Source organism: Coffea arabica, chromosome 9e, assembly GCF_036785885.1.
Source record: "Coffea arabica cultivar ET-39 chromosome 9e, Coffea Arabica ET-39 HiFi, whole genome shotgun sequence".
Classification (NCBI taxonomy): Eukaryota; Viridiplantae; Streptophyta; class Magnoliopsida; order Gentianales; family Rubiaceae; genus Coffea; species Coffea arabica.
In genome coordinates this window covers 30,885,627-30,906,492 of record NC_092327.1, presented here as the reverse complement: position 1 = coordinate 30,906,492, position 20,866 = coordinate 30,885,627, and the positions used below count along the sequence as shown (strand labels likewise).

At 35.2% G+C, this 20,866-nt stretch overlaps 1 protein-coding gene across 5 annotated transcripts; it reads right to left on the bottom strand.

Moving 5' to 3' along the window:
* Positions 1-4,971: 4,971 nt before the first annotated feature.
* On the bottom strand, positions 4,972-15,308 carry LOC113710450 (probable 3-hydroxyisobutyrate dehydrogenase, mitochondrial). 5 transcript variants are annotated; one of them, XM_027233465.2, is made up of 10 exons: positions 15,140-15,308; positions 14,369-14,462; positions 13,947-14,061; positions 12,394-12,544; positions 11,445-11,527; positions 9,975-10,070; positions 8,315-8,457; positions 7,828-7,912; positions 6,365-6,444; positions 4,972-5,343 (listed from the first exon to the last, which is right to left on the bottom strand). In XM_027233465.2, the coding sequence occupies exons 3-10, from the start codon at positions 14,046-14,048 to the stop codon at positions 5,256-5,258; spliced, it is 828 nt and encodes a 275-aa protein (XP_027089266.1). In that variant the 5' UTR covers positions 14,049-14,061; positions 14,369-14,462; positions 15,140-15,308; the 3' UTR covers positions 4,972-5,255. The 5 variants fall into 5 exon arrangements, with proteins under 5 accessions (XP_027089266.1, XP_027089265.1, XP_071922084.1 ...); XM_027233464.2 differs by having other exon boundaries at positions 14,374-14,462; positions 15,140-15,302; XM_072065983.1 differs by having other exon boundaries at positions 15,054-15,145.
* Between the last annotated feature and the right edge of the window lie 5,558 nt (positions 15,309-20,866).

Genomic DNA, 20,866 nt, shown 5'->3' with positions numbered 1-20,866 from the left:
TTTTACTAACTTGGACTTGGATATTTCTAACTTCCATGGTGGAAATATTGATCACATTGACTAATAATACGAAATGGAACTGGACTAGACTTTAACTTAAGGAAACTAAATTTAGCAAGACTAGACACACAAAAAAAAAAAAAAACTAAAATAATTAGGCAACTAAATATTAAGATAGTTTGATTTAATTTTCTTCCTCAATTAGCGTGCACATTAGAGTCTCGAGTAAATGATAAAGAACTGGATAAAAGTTAATTGGATGTGCTCAATAGATTTACATTTTGGATTCGTGGATTAAACTTAAGGGATCTAAAACATAATTCATAAGTTAATTTATGTGATTTGTAATTGAATTTATGAAGCCATTTATGGTTTTCCTATTTAATGGATTTCATAAAATTGATTCCGTGGTTAACTGGACTTCTTTTTCTTTTCTGGTGAAAAAAATATATTTTTTCCAACAATTTGTTTTGCTAAATGAGTTTGTAAATTAAATGAACTTCTTTGATTAGCTTAAAATTGATGATAGCTAACCCAGTTTTTTGTGCAAAGAAAGACTTTTTTTTTTTAACACTATTATTCACTAAAATGAGTTAAATTCTTTTGGGAAAACACCATGAAAAAGTTAAACTAGACAACTAAAGAAAATGAATAACTTTTCGTGATATATATTATAAAAAAAATGAATAGCACTCCCCCTTTTGTTAACCACACTCCACCACCCATTTTTTTTTTCTCGCCAAGAGACTGTTATGTCTGTGCCTAACTTAAATTCTTGTGCATGACTATCCCAAAATAAAAGAATCAATTTATGCATGGACTTACCAAAACCAAACATCCTCTGTTTCTCTTGTCTGTTTAGCAATGTAACTAAAAATTCTGTCTCTCTTCATGTGCAGCAATGTCGACAAAAATTTACAAAGCTACAGGATGCCAAAAACCAATTTTCAGCAACATCGATAACGTCCAACACTTAAATTTAGTGCCCAGCTTAAATAGTATTAAAAACTCAATACAACGTCTGGTCTGATAAAGGGTACGCATCAAATACTATCGAGAACAGCTTATCAAGCCACCACAATGAAAATGAAACTCTATTGTATGCTTCTATCAAAAGAAAACAAATTCTCGTACAGGGGGAGGGAAGCCTGAATGGTAGAGGAGGAGAGAGTACTGTAAATGAGAAGTCTCAGATTCGAGACATTTTGCTTACACTTTAAAAAAAAAATTTCTCGTATCAAGACAATGCACTAGTAACCTTATATATGCTCATGAAGCACCTGCAAAATTAAAGCTTGAAATAAGAATTTGATTTGAGAAATGAAAAGAAGTAATATGGACTTATAAGTTATAATGAAGAAGCAAAAGCTATAATTTTTTTACATTTTAGACATGTACGACAATTATGTCTAACTTTTTTACATGTACTACACTTGTGACCATTTTCGACGAACTCAAAAATTGATGGATCTCGAAGCGTGGGCTTGTATCCTTTTCTCTTTTTGCATTTGAGGGCCTTTGTCTATTTGAATAAGTCGTAGATTCACAAATTATTGGAAGAGAATGAATAAGTTGGCATACTTGCCTTTGTGTATCTTGTTCATGTTATCACTTTGATCTTCTAAGCCTCCACATGCAAGTAAACAATCTCATGTCATCTCCATTGTTGGGGTTCCTTCAAGAAGATAAGAGGTTAAGGTTAGGGAACAATGATCGGGAAAACAAAACGAGAAGATGAAAAAATTGATAGCTTACAATGACTATCACAAATTTACCCAACAAACGAAAAAAGAAAAGAAAAGAAACTATCACAAATAAATACATCGCCAGGAGAAATTCCACCATTGGGCGCTCCATAGATTTCTTGGTATATTGAAGTTGGAATACACCAGAAAGCTTTGACATTTTCATGCCTTTGTATGTTTGGAAGTGCTTCTACTGAAACTAGCCATTTAATCTTGCTAAATATTGACAAGTTTCGAGAAAATTTAATAAGCGAGTGCCAATTAGCTTGGCAACCGTATTGTAGTCCTGTACTAATCTTAGGAGTTATGTTGCAGAGATTAGGTAATTAGAAAGCTTCTCCTTTGACAAAGGCAATCATTATAAACTGAAACTTTAGTTTGCCTCCTAATGTGGATGTGAGAAATAAAATCTATCTTCCATCTCCCTTCTCCACAACTTATCCTCCGCCTTTTAACCTTTTCATGATCTCTAGCTAGGTGACAGGAGAAGAAAAAATGTAGATCTTTGAAGAACTTAAAATAAAAATTAAATATGAAAACAATTTGAAACTACGAAGTGTGTGCACTTTTGGTAGGCTGTGAGGAATTCAAATATTGATTAAAAAAATTAAAAATTCTACATGGACTTAATCAGATCACAAACCTTGCTTAATTCATCAATATCTTCAACTTGAGAGCTGTCTTCCAGAGTTGATTTGGAAAGCCCTAAGTTCTATTTTGAGATTTGCTTAATTCATCGTTATATTCAACTGGAGAGTTGCCTCCAGATTTATTTTGGAAAGGTCTGAGTTCTATTTTGAAGATAGGAAGCTGAAAAGAAACAAGGGATGCGAGTCTTTGAAGTTTGGCTTTGGTAAGGTCAGTCATAAATTTCTTCTTTTGTTTTGATACAGTCAGGTATGACAAAGAAAGTTCGGCCTGGACATAATAGAAAAAATAGGTAGCAAGAGTGTGATTACTTTTATTTTTACCTGCAGCAAGTATCAGACTGACTGAATCAAAGGAGTGCCCTCATCTTTGAATTTTTTTCAAAGCAAGTGAGGTTTGAATCCCCGATCTACGCCCAAAAAAGGGTCCATTTTTGGTAGCCACTGAACTAAAGCTCAATGGTTAGGAAGAGTGTGATTACAATAAATGAAGAGCGCTAATATTATTTCTCATCATTATAACTATATGTTATAGTTGAAAGTAAATATAACAAATTACTAGGATTTGCATGAAAGATTATACGATGTCTTTTTTATTGATCACACATATATACGATTTTTAAGTCACCGCTTTGAGCCAAGACATGTAAAAGACACTTTGCATGAAGTACTGTTTCAAACCAGCCATGAGAACTAACTAATTAGAAGTTGTAAAGAAATCTCATAACTTTCCTCGTGATTGAAAGTCCCATGTTTTTCATTTTCTAAAGTCCCAAAATATTTGTTACGTATACAAAGTTAAACAACTTTTGAAATTTTTTTTCCATTATTAGTCCTTGTCCAATTATTTTTTAGATGACACATGCAATTCTGATTAGGATAAATTACATATAACCCCCCGGTGGTTTCATCTATTATCACTTAATCGTCCTAATGTTTCAAATTAAAATATCCACTTTACCTGTCTATAGTTTTATGTAAAGTGAAAACTTACAGAAAATAGCCCATATAATGTTGTTAATTGAAATACCAATAGTATCCTTATTTAAAGGCTAAATCAATTGACAATTTAATTTTCTTGTATAAAAGTATAGGGAGATTACGTGAATAAATGCAAAAATTACAGAGAGATAAAGTGAATATTTATACATATCATAAGTGAATTACATGGAGATTAAGATTTTATCACACGTGCTTTTAGAGTGCGTTGTTTATTCCATTTATTTTTATTTTACATAAAATCATAGGAGAGTTATGTGGCTATTTTGAAACTTTAGGAGGTCATCTAACATTATGTAAAATTACATGAGGATTATAAGTGAGTTACCCTTCCAATTAACACTCTGGGGGCAAAATTAAAAGCAATTGAGTAAGATCATGATCAAATTAATACTAGATTTTAGAAAAATGAGAGTCAAACTAGGAAGGAGAGTAAAAGAATAAAGTACCCGAGAATACTGTGTCAAAGAAATAAATATATGAAAATGATTTGAAAATAGAATCAATAAAGGATTACTATAACCTATTTAATCAAAAGAAAACCTCTTCTATTCTTCGTATAAAAAAATGTAAATATATATATATATATATATATATATATATATATATATCTCTGCTAATTCTTTAAATGAAAAAAATTTCTCAAGTCCCCAAGTTTCTTTCATTACAAAGTGCCTTTTACAACTTAAATGTGCAAAATGATTTACCTGAAAGTATCATTTCAAACACTTGAGGCTTGATCAACAATGGAGGAAAGGAATGGAACTTGATACATGTATAGATTTAGACTGACTTGAGAATGAAAAATCTCTCAACTATGTCTCTTTCTGGAGTTCCTCCAATACTTGAATATACAAGGGTGTGTTTTGGTTTTCAATCCAAGGGAGATTCTAAAATTACCAGGGAAAGGAAAATGAAGGGTTTGAGAGGAAAATAGAAATCTCATGGTCACATTTCTAACATCCTTGTTAGCTGAGCTGATAGGAAATATTTGTTAAATTGTAATCCATTTCTATATTGCTCCCACTATTTCTAGTTCCTTGTAATATTATCAAAAAAATTATTTTAGTCAATAAGAATTGCATAATTTTTCATTTCAATTTTGACCAATTGACTAAAAATACTTCTTCAAAGTATTCATTATCTACAAAACCTACTGAAAGATTTTAGTACAAACACATCTTGGAGAGTTCATGAAATGGAGGTTTCAAGTGGTGCTTCCATACCCCTATAGTCGCTCGAATTCTCTCAAATAAGAGAAGCATGTATCTCTCACAAACACAACAAAGTTAAAGAGGGGGGAAACATTAAAGAGGGGGAAAAAACAGGTTATAACAATAATAGTGGCTCAAACATGCAAATAACAGGCTTAAAATCTCCAGAAGAGGTAAAAATTATCAAAAGTTAATACTAGAGGACGTATACTGACCATATTGACAATCGTCACAGCAATTCAAGAACATAGCAAGGCTGCAAGTTCAGCTAGTTAATAGAGCGACTAAAAGGACCTTGTACATACTTTGAAGGGTTAAGATCTAGGTTTTGCTTTGAAAAACAGCTTTAAAAAACAAAAGAAGAGCTCCACCAACAAAAGAATGCTTATATTTAAAGAGATTCATAGTGCAGAAGAAAGCTGTACTATATGTGAAAACTCATTCAAGCACGATTGCAAGTAAACTACACTAGCTGCTCATACAGGAAAGGAGATGTAAACAAGTGTTGCCACACTTAAGATGTCCTTGATCATGTTTAATCATGGCCATACACTGCAGGTAAGTATTAGATTGAGTTTGTGAAAAATACTGGGATCTGAATCTGGATAAAAGATGTTGTAGGATATGAAATTTTCTTTCAGATAACGAAACTATAGCTCATCGTTTCCAGGGTAATAGTGGCGGAAGACGCATGAGAAGTCCTTCATTCCATGCCCATCATTGCAAAGCTGAGTGAATCTGGGGAGGAAAAAATGTCATGTTAGTACCGTCATTGAAATTCAAACTTCCATTCCAGAAGCAGGATCTTAACATGTCATCCTAAGTAAAAGATTCCCCAGAATTTTTTTCCTCTTTGAAGCAATAAGAAACAAAAGGAAATAATGTTCTAAAAGCGGCTTCAGTAAGTATCAATCAGCATGGACTCTGAGAGAGTTTTACAGTTGGCACAATCTTGATATCATTGAAACGATCCACCAAACTATTGTGTGCATGATGAGAGGCCCCATAACAATTTCCAGCAGCATTTCGTATTTTAGCACGTAGAGAAGCAAAATGGATGCATGTACACATATTAGATATCTGTTCACAGCCTAAGCTTATTGAATTAGCGTCACTTTTTGACATTTGGATTGCAATTCATAAGAGCTGAGTGAAGAGGCCATTATCGACAGTCACATAACCTTTCATCCACCACTTTCTTAACACAGTAAAAAAGTGATGCTAGAGCCAGATTTGGTCTACAGCTAAGACTAGGGCATTGTTTACAAGTTCTAACACCATGATATACCCTGTCAAATAGTTGGAATTTGTTTGGTTGATACACAATGGCCTGGGCGACATACTATCATTACCATTGTTTTTATTGAAGTCAATGCAGTTAGCATCAGTGGGCTGTGGCACATTAAACAAATTGGCACATCTGTTAATGTTCTGACCAGAAAAATCAAATGATCAGCAACTTCAGCAAATGCAAGTTGCTTTTCTCCTTACCCCTATTGTTCTAATCAATTACATAGGCTCTAAATGTTTTACTAAAGCAGTATTATAGAAACCAGATTGCTCATCTCAATAGCTATACCATCCGAACAAAGGTATGTTATGGTCCCTAGTTTTTTAGTATCTATTGACAATTTGACATATTATCCATCTAAAATTGAGTTATGGTTAAGGAACTTACTGTCTCAACTTAAATCAAATGATTATAAGAGGTAATTGAACTAAGAATTCCATAGCATTGTTATGATAAGGGAATGCTCACATCTTTTCTGCTTGAGATGTCAGTGGAAATTCCAAACCTACTTCTTTGGCTGATTCTGCAGCAAGATTTAGATCTTTAGCCTGAAATTAAAAAAAAAAAAAATTAAGTAAATTTTAATCGGGAAAGAAGATATTAGCAAAGATTGTTACAAAAGCAAATTTTTTATGCACAAGTAATGCACATGGAGACAAACAACAATTTAAGCATGCAATTTTGGAAACCCCAAGAGACGGAAGAAGATAGTGTCCAGGACCTTGGTGTGAATTGGCTCTTCCCTAGTTACAGTTTCCTTTAACTGACAAGCAATTCTACATTTACCATCTATCTTGTTTATTCCAAACAAATCAAGGGGCAAGATACAATGTGAGTGTTAGTGGAAGAAGGGCTATCTCTCCTGAACAGGACAAGGAATGATTTCTTTGTACTAAACAAATTTCATAGGGTTGGAGATAAAAGAGGAGACAAATACTACAGGCTCCCCAAAAATTCGGACATAGCAAATGAAAGAAAGAACAGAAAAGTGGATTAGCTTTCTTGTCAAACTCAAACCCATTTATGCTAGCTCACACTCTCCCAGTTTTACCTGGTTTTGTATTGGTTACAAACTTAATATATTACATGAATATGCATACCTCAGTTCTTCAATGCATCACTGATGGCCATAGCCTGCACCGCCAACCACCAACCCACCCCCCCACCAAACACACACAAAAATAATAATAATAATAAGACATTGTTCAGTATGCTCAGGATTCAGTCTTTTACAAGATAAGTTTTTCTTAGCAGGCCCTAGATTAACTTGTAAGGTTGTAAAATCAACTTCTACAATGTATTACTAAAGTTATCAAATTGAGCTTCAATTAAGACTTGTTGGAAATATGGCAACACAACTGTTTAGTGCTGCCCCTTTCCTTCATTCCACATGCACATACAATAAGCACAATCTTTGCGTCTCCACCTGTAAACGCTCACAAACAAATGAACAAAAAACACAGAGATCTTCATGTTCATTCTTTCTAAACATCCATATTCAGCATTTCCTGCTGTCGTAAGAGCAAAAGAATTGACCAGTTTAGAGAACCATACCAGCAGCCCTAGTTAACCTTCATGCATAATACAGTCTCTGCATTTTGTGTTTACCATGGGGCTATACCGTCTTAAGCAAAAGATTGTATGTTTACATCTAATGTATTCCCAGAAAGTATAAAGTCTGCCTCTTTATCAACTCCTCTAATTTCTCTAGCACTATGCTTAATTGAAAGAGAATGATACTGCTATATGTCAGTTAATGAAAGATTGAACTCCAGACTAAACCATGATTTGGCCTCAAGTGCAACTCTATTTCAAAACTAAAAAATAATAATAATAATTTTATACCTTAGACAAGACAGAAAAAAATTTCATTGAATTGACAAAGAATATAGAATTGAATTATCACACTATCAGGGGAGAAATCTGCATACCATCAACTTTGATGCAAACCCACCATCATAGTTCCTTGAAGCAGGCACCCCATCCATCACTCCAGGCACTGGATTGTAAGTATCACTGTAATATTTATATAGATGTGTAATTAGAAAACAGTATGATTTTGGTGAAAACTATCATGGACTACAGAATCAACTTCATATGCCTAGCGTGAAGTTAATGTCTTTTTTATTTTCATGCCATCACAAAGCAGTTAGCTTTAGGAATTAGGGATCCTTTTCCTGTATAGCCATCTGAGAGCAACATAATACCACAACAAATTCTGCCTGAACCCCGGTTGGTTATAGACCATCTTTGAAGAAGGAAGCACAAAACGAAGCACTTTTCATCATATCAATTAACTTATCATGATCATGCCAGTTTAGCATGTTTTGTCAGAAAAGCCAGCCGTAGCTCAAACTGAAAGCAAGTGCTATAAGTTTGAAGTATGTCTTAGAAGGAATCCAAATGTAAATGCAATACCTACTCCAACAGCGAGCACTTGAAGAATTGAATATCTTGGTCAGAGTACTGGCAGCAATACCCAATTTCTGACCTAAAGCAAGGGCCTCTGATACACCAAGCATACTGACAGCCATTGCCAAATTGTTACAGATCTTTGCTGCCTTAATAGAAAGGGAAAGTAAATGGAATTTTAATTGACAATACCTAATTGCAAAAGAGATATTAGTTTTCAACAAGGACAACCACCAAAAACTTTTAAGACATGCATGAATCATGGTTGCCAAGGAAACTAGATTACACAAACTTAACAAAAATGAAGGTAAAGGATTTCGTGGCTTTTTTATATATCTGTAGATTTTGTCCTGTATATTCATTGACAATATATCTGACTTGAAATGTAAAACTGAGATCAGTAACAGATATCTTTTCCTGCACTCTTATGGTATCTTTTCCTGCACTCTTATGGACTATTAGCGTGTTAAAACAATTTAATAGAGAGCTTGTTATTACATTGCACTCGCTGTCCATCTCTGTGTTAATCTGCAAAACCCGTAATTGTTGACTTCTTGTTGCTTCCAAGCTAGGTTTATAAAATGCATGAAACTAATAGCAACTATATCACAGAACCTAGACATCCACTCATGTGATTTAGAGCCTATAAAATCTAGGAAATGCAACAGCAGGAGCAGCTTAGAAATTTCATGTTTATATGCTCACAATTTTTCTTAATTTACAGCAAAAAATGACATTATCTAAAGATTCTCAATCATCTTTTCTTGTCCTGTTTGAATATATGATGATTTCCATAAACAAATTGACATTCAGTTCCTTTGGTAGTCCTCTGCTGGAAGAACAGAAGACCTGGAACATATTTAGTTGAATTAGCAGTCTTCTCCCGTAAATGCCACTCAATTTCCATTTTCAGATTGTCCGGACAAATGTTTTGTCCATGTTGGTGATGATCTTATCATCTTAGAACAGCATTATGTGTAGTGAGCAAGCCTTTCTCAGATGATTTTGGTCCACTACTCAAGAAACTTTCCGTAGTCTTTATGCATGTTCACATGCAACGGGCAGTAACCTCACTTGAATAGAATGGAATTGAGTCAGAATGAACCAAGTCCACAAATGATGTGGACTTACACATTTTGACACTAATATACTTCAACCTTTAAAGACTAAATGAACCAAGTCCACAAATGATGTGGACTTTCACATTTTGACACTAATATACTTCAACCTTTAAAGACTCAATTAGTCTTCTTTCTCCAAAAACAGACATATCTGCTCATTTATGAATTGAACCAGCGGGTGCCACAAATCATCCTCTTAGGCAAAAATCCTAATATGTTCCATAGAACTATGATTCAAAACCACCTACAGATAACCTGGCCAGGGGATCCATGGGGATGAGATGTTAGTATGGCCTTATGAAATGAACATACAAAGCTGAAGACCAATCAAAAGCAATTTGCATCAAGTTAATTTTTTTCAGTTTTCCAATGTCATACATCCTCTTCATATTTTTGCATAATAATACTGAACGCAAAGTTATCAGTGCAAGAGGCATCTGGAGCATACAATGGAAGCTTAACAAAGTTAGAATTTAAGCTATCAACACAAAGCTTTTGGATTTGGAGGGTTTGATTGCAGTATCTAAGGAAATGCTAACACGTACTGAACCATTTCCTGCTCCACCACAATAAATTGTGCTTTTCCCCATTGAGAGAAATAAGGGTTTTGCAGCCACATAAGCTTCCTCCAAGCCACCCACCTGAACGACACATCATAAGATGTTGATTAGTACAAGAACTCATATGAGTCAGTCTATTAAGCCACAAAAATTTTGAAAATTAGTCACTCAAGAACAAGAAAAAATTGACACCCATCCATGTAACGAGGAAATATTATTCTGCATACAAATATACAAACTGACAGAACAGAAAAAGAGATTGATAAGCACAACATTCAATGACATCTTCAATTTGAGTCATATGAGTTTAAACTCTCCCTCTGTTCCAAAAGTGAATGTCATATTTTCCTTTCTGGGCTGCTTTCCTTAAATGAAACTTTTGATCCTAAGATAATTCTCTTTCAATACCCTGCACACCAGTAAAAGCAAACCCTTCCACATATTATAACATATCTTCAAAATTAAATAAACTAAAATGTGGTCTCCCCATGTTATTGACTTCCATATTTAAATTATTAGATGTTTCAGTTTCAAAATTAACTCATGTAAAAGTCAGACAATGACATCCAGCTTAAAAGCAAAAAGAATTTCACCAAAAAGCCACCAGAAAGCCATGAGGTTGAACTCCAGAAAATATGAAGTCAAGTTCACACTTCTACACTGCCAATATTGAAATGATTTATCAAACCATAGAGCTGAGTCACCAGGGACTTAACTAAGAGCTGATGTTTTGCACTATTTAGTTTTACATTTACAGAAATCTGGATGGATGAGGATAGGGTCTGAATTGTCAATTCAAGCTATCTAACAGGTATAAGTAGAGACAAGCAAAACAAACGACAGAGACTCAGTTATATAAAAATGGTCCCGGTAAATTTTAACTGATGGGGTAAACATTGAGCATGTTCCCAGGTTGTCAATCCCCAATTCATATTTTCTGTAGGTCAGCAGGTAATGCCAACTCAGCAACACTATCTGTTGTGTCCATGCAGGCACTTATCTTCTCCTTTAAACAATTTGCCCGACTTGATGGCAAGCAAACGGAATAGTTTAATGGACATACTGGTATGTGTCCAAGATAAAAGTAACACGTTGCTGTTTGCTCACAGCCTATGAACATCCCAAACTATAAGCACTTAGACAATCCTGAAACGAATAAGTAAATTGAAAGTGTATCTTAAAAAGAGGTTAATTGCTTTAAGCGTCTGTTTACACCATTGCACCTATAATTAAGGAAAAAATCAAGCATAGTCCCATGTAGAAAAGCTTGTGATTACAGATTTGTTTTTATGGTTCAGAAAGTGCTTTGGAACAAAGATAGCTATTTTTAATTGATAACAAGTTTACTCAGGGCATAACCCCTTCAAAGAAACTAGACTTGCTTCCCCACAAGCGTGTGTACCAGACCATTGCTCTATGAAAGTTTTAAATGCTTATAAGAATACAGAAAACTACCATGAAAGTAAGTGTTCCAGCTTGAGCAGCAAGAACACCTCCAGATACAGGAGCATCCAACATGGCCGGAACCTCAAAACCATCTGTGTAAGATGTAGCAAGTTTAATCAATTACAGAAAATGACAATTATCTTGCGCACCTAGGTGTTGTTTTTATGCAAAAACATGTAAATGCATTTTTATAGGAAGAGAACAGAACACAAGAATGCCTGTAGACAATAAAACCAAATACTGGTGTGTGAAATGTGCATATACACAGCACTAATAAAATTTCTTCGTGGATATTCAAGTGAACAAATGTTATGGTAGATCCATTTATTAGTTGAAAAAACAACAAGTGTTCCCTAAAAGATATTCCCCTGCCCTCCCAAAACTATAAAAAAAAAAAAAAGAATTACATTTCGATTTTTGTTGGCTAATCATCATAAGGATGAAACTGAATAATACTATAGGAAACAATGTTCCAGAACTGATTTCATTTACAGGTCATGCAGGATATCTGCTTTGTTCAAACATGTATGGAACTAAATAAAGACAGCACACAATGAGTTAGCTTGCGAAGATTAAGTGCATGACATCAACTAGAAGAAAGAAGGCAGACTAGTCAGGTGTAAGTTTTCTTTCAAACTGAAATTTTTTAACTTTCCTCTTTCTTTTCTCAAAGGTTGATCATAAGCCTCATGAAGCAGGCATACTTAGGAAACATGTAAAGCTCTTTACTTTGTGAAGCTTTAATGCATTTCCCCAATGATTCATCATCCTCTTAGTTGGATCTCTTCTGTCATTCCCAGGAAAACTTGTTTACATAAATCACTCAGAGCTTGGACAATCACAGATAAAGATTACACCGTGGAGGTAGATAATAATTAAAGGTTAATGCTGTTTAAATATCTGTTGACCCAGGGTTTAGGTAATGGTATGAAAGCATACAGAACTTTGTAAGGTGTACCTCTTTTCCTTTTCAGAGAACAATCAGCTATGGTGGCAGAGAGCTTTCTTGACATTTGAGGGTCAATTGTTGATGAATCTATGAACAACCATGGTCCAAGAGTATTACCATGGCTGAGCAAACCATTTCGTCCAGTGTAAACATCCAATACCTACACAATAAGAACAGTATAATAGAACATAAGATAGTGCAAAGCAAAAAAACCTTTCAGGAGTAGAAATTTAATGTTGAGATTACAGAGCCTGGCAAACATGAGGCACATTGTGTGGAATCAGTCTGGTAGAATTATTGAATTATTAGAAAATATAAAATGTTACCCAAAACACATGCTGAAACTGCCCTGAAACAGTTCAACTAATGGGAAGAAATAAGTGGCAAAACCCAGAACCAATAGCTGGTCACACCAACACAGTAAACAACCAGTTAAATACTTCTAAGAAGGACAATTACATACCTCATACAGTCTTGCTGACTGAAAAGGGTTTCCTTGGCACACAAGAGGTATTTTACACTCTTGTTGACAGTCATAGCAGGACTGCCAGGGGGTCTTGCACCAAGGTTTTCATTCGTCTGATAACTAATGGGAAGGTGGGGAGTATCAGACATAAGTAAATGACAGCAGCACAAACCAGGCATCACAACCAGCTTATGCCAAGATCTTAAACAATTGAAAGAGCTTATGGTGCATCTGTCTTCGTTAGTTTACTTGAAGAATTGGTTAGCATTTATGATACATGCATACTAGATCTTAAAGAAACTAGTAGCTTTAGCTCTTATTGCCACATAACACCTTACAAACGCCATAAAGAATTGAAGTGATAAAAATATGAGAAACCACCTGTCAACATTGTTTCCATAGGCTACCAAATATAATGTTTTTCTGTTACAATTGCAGCATACAGACATCCAAATCCTACTTTTAACAATTTGAAATCCTGAAATGCCTGTCATCATAATTAATGGAATCCACTTCTTCAGAGCAGAGGTTTTTTTTGGTCACCTTTATGCTTTAGCTTTCGCTTCTTTGAAATTCACTGGTATACGTTTTTGTCTTCTTCTGCAAGTCAACATGATCCTCAGTACTTATCCTATGTTGGCACTTCTAGTGAGGACAACAATTTTTGGAAGCCTACAATTTGAAGCTGATTTTGAGATTCATTTTGAAGTGTCCATGCTTTCATTGCTTTAAGCTGTAAGTCTGCTTCTTCATCAGGAAACATCTTATCAAATTTTTCAAGAGATTTTTCCAATTAGTTTTACGTCCATTCATTTTGGAGGGGTTTCCATATCCGAGTTTTTGACGAGATAGAGTTCAAAGAGTCTTTTGCTTTCTGGGCTTTACTTGATTAATTGTTGGTTTGTGCCAGAATGAAGTCATTTGAATGGCATGTATCAGTTATGTGATACAAAATACTCTCCTTAGTTGAGATAGAAATTGATTTTAGTGCTTCTAGTTTGAGTCTTTGGGTTTGAATAATTTGTTCCTAATATTCCCTACATCCCTAATGCCTAGAAAATTCTGAGAATAAAGCAAATTATAGCTTCATACTCACATGGTTTGAAGAAGGCAACATTGTGATCAAGACGTCACTACTATCCGCAACTTCAAAAGGTGACTCTTTTGTAAGAATCCCCCTCTCTGAGAAAATCTTCATGGCATTGTGGTCTCTGGAGAAAAATTTTGGAAAAGAAAAAAAATTGAAAAATAAAGGATGAACACATGCTTAACAAAAATGTGGTCTTGTTATTCAAAATAAAGGAGTACACTCAACACGTAAAAGCACGATTATATATGCACTAAATCTCCATTGCTTTTGGAAAATAAATTAAATCATAAGCATCTTTTGATTAGAACAACAACAGCTGGATGCAGCAGAACAGGCAATTGCAATAAGGAACAAGAAGTTGAACTCTCACTACAAACTGAAAACAAGTCAAGATGCAGATAAACAGTCAAATGAACAGAGCAAAGTACGTTACACATCATGAACGGTGAGATTGTATCCATCCTCAATCAAATTATTAGCCATTCGGGATCCCATATTTCCTAAACCAATAAATCCAATTCTCTGCAACAACAAAATAAAAGATCAACAAAGACAAATCAAAAAAATTTAGCACATAATGCCCTTAAAAAGATACTTATCGAATCAGTATCATGTTTGTCAAATTTAATTGCATTTCAACCACTCAAGAAATGGTAAACAAAAATGAAAACAGAAATAAGACATAAGGTTACTGAGGAAGATACTAGAAAAAGAGAACAATTTACTCTACAGCTCTATCTAAAGATTGATGATTCCGGAGTTGTAAATGTATGCCAAAAAAATTTACACCAGATTAAGGAACCAAACTACACTCTTTCTTCAACAAAATTTGATCCAAGCAAAAATTACTGAATCTCTTGCAAGCTCAATTTTCAAAGATGTTAGCAAATCAAACATGAATTTTTAATCCCATGAGTCCAAGAACTTGAAGCATTCTGAATAAAAGAATCCACAATAATTCTTACATGCTTAATTAATTTCCATTGATTAAAAAAAAAATCCATCCCATTAAACTTCCGGCAGAAACCCACTAGAGCATAGCCATCAAAGAATAAAACATGAGTTTAATTGCCCTCTGATTTTTAAACGAAGCAAGAAAACTTGTGATTCAACCTTTTCTGCAGTTTTAGCAACAGTTGAAACATAGCATTACTGATCATATACAAATTTTTTTTCAGGAATTCAGGAGCAGAGCTTACTTGAAAGTAAGAGCGAAGATTGGATGCTGAACAAAATGAACGGTTGGAATAAGACAAGTGACGAAGAGAAGAAGTATATTTTTGGAGCTGCTGATGAAGTAAAAACCTTAATCTGGAAATCGCCATTGCTGAGCTAAGAGTTACTTTACGGTCTTGTTTGTTTTGACCCAAAAAAATAAACAAAGGTCAATTTCATATTTATAGTTAAGATTTAAAATTTCGATATTGTTGAATTGGTCCTTGGACTCATAATAGAATCTCAATTTGCAGGTCTGATTCTTAAAAATATTATCAATTAGTCCTACATTTAATAAGATGTATCCAATAGGATACTCTCTTTTTTTCGGAACGTTAGAGTACTTTCATTGATCTTTAAAGAGAGCTTTACAATCCGGGCAAAGGCTTGATAATCTCTACATATCGTGTTCAATGACACGGAGGAATGATGCCTACCTCATCCAACAAAATGCCTAGAGCATATGTGTGATGACCCCACTTCCCCCTAAGGCGAACCAGAGGGTTGGCGGGCCGTCTGCCTAACTCTCGCCAGGACTCAAGCAAGCAATCTAACCTAAAACCTTTCCAAAAATAACCTAAACTATTACAATAACGAATCTCCCAAAATAAACCAATTGCTAACACAACATTAATTTCAGAGATAACAGCATCATCTGAAGATAGCCAAATATCAGAATTAGGGTTTACACTTTTCCAGCTTCAAATGGCAACCCCAAAACAAAACTATATCGTTTAATTCAAATACATTACAAACCGCAAAACGAAATAATAAAGTTCAAATACATTCATAAGAAAATATAAGTAGCTCAGAATTCTCAAACTTCAAGACCTGTCAAAGAAAACAAATAAACGTAGGGTGAGCTAAAGCTCAGTGGTGCCCCAAAACATGCAATTAAATAAAACAACTAACACGTATTGATTTCAACTGAAGTAAACAACTAGGAAAGCGCATAACAGTACAAAGTAGGATACGGGGGCTCTCAGGAACCATTTTCCGCGCTTGATCAAAATTTACCGTAGTTGACCCTCCGTCAACTCTCACTACTTACGGTCCATGTAGAACTCCTTATTTTACTTAACTCCGGCCACCGATCATACCCCAACTCCGGGCCCGCACGACAAGATAGATGAGAGCGGTAGTACTCGAGTATACCCCCTGGATAAACTAGTCGAGGGATTCACCCAACGACTTTACGTCCAACACTTGATTCTTATAGACTGGTCGAGGGGTTCACCCAACGACCCAACGACTTTACGTCCAACACTTGATTTTTATAGACTGGTCGAGGGGTTCACCCAACGACTTTACGTCCAACACTTGATTACCAGGTCAGGATAAGAGGCCCTCCCACCCTTAAGGTGTGGTACATTCCCCTGCCTAGTAATTTAGCACTTAGCAAGCGCAAGCAAGATATTCAGGAAAAACACTTCAAGCAAGTCACCACTCGAACGGCTAGTGTGATAAAGTACACACTGCTCACTTCGATGGATCAGCAATCATTTTTGGCAATTATCACATAACGAGTCGATAAAGCACTTTAACCAAATAGTCATAAAACAGGCAGGGACACTCACCAAGAGTGAAGTTACAGGTCAAGGTGGGAGTCAAAATCCGCTTCCTCGCTAAACCCTAGAAAATTCAAGTTTTAAAATTATAAGTTTTCTATTCAAGTTCTGGGTTTGTGAGTGTAAAAGATTACCTAATATATGACTAGTGTATTTTTTTCTCGAGATAAGTCGACCATCCACTTAATATTAAAACTGGTAAAGGTAGTAAAATATTTTTCTTTCTCAACATGCAACTAAAACTACTTTACTTGAATAAGTTTCTTACCGAACAAGTTTTTCCCCAAACACTAGGTGGAAACAAATTTTTCAGAAAAGAAAAGGGAATAAAGTAAGACTTAGGGTTTTAAAAACTAGTGAAATTATTTTCTAAAAACATTAGGGCTAGTTTAAACTAAAGGAAGAAAATATCGAGTCGGCAAAGTTTTAGAAAATCCCTACACAAAATTTTCTAGCGATATCGTACAATACTAAGTGTTATCGCTCCATACTAGCGCGAAGATATATTTAAATAACTTGTTTGAAACTTGCTCCAATTCAGGGACCAAAACGGATTTCTTATTCCGATACTCAAGCACATTAAATCTTAATTGGCCATCATAGCAAAAATAACATTTCAAACAGAAATCTCACTAGGGCTTCGTCAATCATTAGCCCTAGGATTCCACAAATTCATTTCAGATCACATTTAAACAAAATAAATGCAAGGCCTCCAAGCAGTTCCATCAACTAAACCACAAGGGTTTTAAAAGTACCGACACTCGAATTTTAGCATTATCGTATTAAGCTCAATCTCTATAGCTTAGTATTATGACAAAATTATTAAAATCAAGTTTGACCTTTTGAATATAAATATAACACTTTCAGTTTCTATTCAACATTTTACTTTTGGAGCTTGTTAAATTTATTGTTATCATTATTATTGTTATTCTCAAACCTACCTATCTTCACGTTTATAGCTTGTGCAACATTCCAGTTAATATACTTGCTTAGTCGATTATTTAGTATAACTTATGAATACCCCATTATCCTTTGTAACTTACTAGACTTTAGTTTTGCTTATTATTTTTATTTATTCTACTTCTCTAGCGTTTCACGTTTTGAGTTCTTTAAAGTATCCCAAATAAAAGCGAGAGACTATAACTGTGGTGTATATATATGTGTAACTTCAACCATTAATCCTAGAATCTCGAAACGTCGTAGAGACTCTAATTTCTCCCTTGATTCAATAGTCAAGAAAAATTCCAGCAATATAACGGTTTAACTTATAGTGCTTTGTCCGTAATTTTCTTCAGTTTTTATTTCGACTTGACAAGCAAAAAGGTGACTAGCAAGCTACAAGATAATCTTGATCATCTCGTATGAAAGTTTCAGCTATAACTCGAAGGAAAACTGATCGGATGCTCAACCAAATACACATTTTTTCCTCAAGTAATCTCTTCAATTTATGTTCCACTTTTTCACGCAAGTTCAGACCAAGCCGATATAGAAAATCACAATTCAAACAATCAATTCCACCAGGGCTTCATCAATCATTAGCCCTTAGCATCCAACAATTATTTCTTACAGCAATATAGTCCAAAATTTCAAACATTCAAAATCTCTAACATGTACCCGTATTCAAAGACAAGATTTGTAACACGATCTTTGTCCAGGATTTTAACCAAACTTTCATGGTTAATAAACAAGTGCAGTTTAAGAACTACATTTCCAATTCAAGTTTTCGGAAATTTTCATTTCACCAAAACAGATTTTCTCAGCTCCTTAATTCATCATCCGACTGCACAAAATTAACATGCAAGGCCCTAATCAGCTTAATCATCCAAGTTTTAATTAGCTAAACACGATTTCATGCTCAGATTGTCGAAATTAAGCAGATTACAACTGCATTTTTCATCTCAAGCTCACGGCAGAAATCATTTTCACTGAATCAGATTTTTCTCAAGCTCCTAATTCCTCATCCGAACACACAATCCAGCATGCATACTTTAATCATTGTGTTATCAACTTAGCTAATCACAACCGTATGCTCAGATGATCACAAATAATCGAATTTGAAACTGCATTGCCTAATTAACCTCTCGGCAAAGCCGATTCTATCGCACATCAGATTTTCCTTCCTCAATTCATCATCCGAAGGCATAGAATTAACATGCATGTCCCTAAATAACTTAGTCAGCCCCTAAACAACTCATTCTAGTTCGAAGATTACCTCCGATAAGCGCTCAGCTCACGCACGAAGATGCTATTAGATTTCCTCCTCTCTCGCTCTCGGCTTGCGCATGCGACAGTTGGTTCTGGTTGTGGTTGGTTGAAGCTGTGGTGTTGTTGCTGGAAACAGGTGCAACTGGTTGTGGTGAAGAAAAGGTGAGGAAGTGGAAGTAATGCTAGAAGGGATTAAGGAATACGAATACTAGATAAAAATGAAATTGCAGTATGCATTGGTATTTATCTGCAAAATTCAAGGTTCTCACAATATGAACTAACATTTGTACTAATATCATTATCATCATTACTAACAAAGCAAAAGGAGCACATTCGAAACAATGATTTTAGACTTAAAATATCCTCAAGAAGTGTTGTCAATCTGCAATCAGCAGTCCTTCCATTTTTAAGCTGCCTCAAGAGTTCCTTATTTTGGATTTAGAGTTTGATTTTGCTCCACTGTCTTTCCAACGCTTTGCATAGGACCAGTTTGATTGCTAAGACATCATCAATGTTCTTGTTCCCAGAGCTTCTTTCTTTTATTGCCCAAAAAACTATGACTCCATTTGGCAACCTTCTGACTGTAACTCTAACTCCAAGCAGTGCTGACCTCTGTTGACTTGTAGTTGACACTCTCAAGTTTATTAGATCCTGGTCCTTATGTTCTTGACACTCCTCATCCTATTCTGGCATTGTTTCTGCTATGCTCAATTTGGTTTTGTTTGATCCTAACTCCTCCTGCTTCAACCATTCTTTGTGTGCTTTTGAATAACTCTGCATGGTTGATAGCTGGACTGGCTTTCAAATTACTTCTTGTTTCTTTCCTTCCATATCTGCCACAGAACATTGGCAGTGAGGCCAATATGGCTTTTACCATCAAGTCTTTTCCTAGCCTCTGTGATGCTGCTCCACCATCTTCTGAAATTGCCTAGCTGATCTTTGGCTCCATCCCATGTTATTGGGGCTGCTTTCCAAATCTCTCTTGTTAGGAGGCATTGCAGCAGTGTGTGTTTTACTGTTTCTGGTTCCTCTCCACATCTTTACACACTGGATCCCCAATTGATGCTTTCTTGTAGATTGCTTCTCTGACTGGAAGATCTCCGTTAATACACTTCCATATGAAAACCTTAATTTTGTGTTTGATGTTGAGCTTCCACAGAGTATTCCATATTTGCTTACTTTGTTGACTACCTTCTTCAAAGCTTGTTCCACTAGTCTCCGTCTCTTTGTTCCTTCCTGAGCTCTCTTCAATTATCCACTTGTATCCAGAGCTTACAGTGTACTCTCCTCCTTCACTGTACTTCCAATAGTTGGAGTCTTCTCTACCTGATAGACTAATAGGAATATTAAGAATCCTCTCTGCATCAGTCTTGTTGAAGAGTCTGAAGATAATATTTGTATTCCATCTTCTGCGGTTGATGAGCTGCTGTACTGTTTCAAAATCACAGTTTTGGGGTCTGGGAGTAGTAGGTTTACCAGAAGGTGATTTTGGTATCCACATATGCTCCTAGATATTAGTACTTCTCTCATTACCAATCCTTTTTAGTACTCCTTTTTCAATGAGATCTCTAGCTTCCAGTAGCCCTTTCTAGAACCAAGATGCACCGCTTTGCACTTTACATGTGAAGATTGATTCCTTGAAAAAATACTTGGCTTTCAAAACTTTGCTGACCAAGAGATTTGGTATAATAATTAATCTCCAGATCTATTTTCCTAGCAGAGCTTTATTAAAGGCTTCTAGGTCCTTAAATCCCAATCCACCTTTCTTCCTTCCCTGAGCCATTTTCCTTCAAGAAATCCAGTGCATTTTGTTTTTGCCATTAGTTTCTCTCTACCAATAGTTTGCCATGGCAAAACTGAGGTCCTTGCAGAGTTTCCTAGGCAATTTGAAACATGACATAATGTAGGTTGGCATGGCCATTGTGACTGCTTTAAGCA

Excerpts from the sequence above, each read along its gene's own strand:
- LOC113710450 (XM_027233464.2), bottom strand. The coding sequence starts at position 15,265 with ATGGCGATTTCCAGATTAAGGTTTTTACTTCATCAGCAGCTCCAAAAA. Across the intron at positions 14,062-14,373 it reads AATCTCACCGTTCATGATGT|AGACCACAATGCCATGAAGA; the intron begins GTAACGTACTTT and ends ATTTTTCTCCAG. Across the intron at positions 6,445-7,827 it reads GGTTTGCATCAAAGTTGATG|GCTAAAGATCTAAATCTTGC; the intron begins GTATGCAGATTT and ends TTTTAATTTCAG.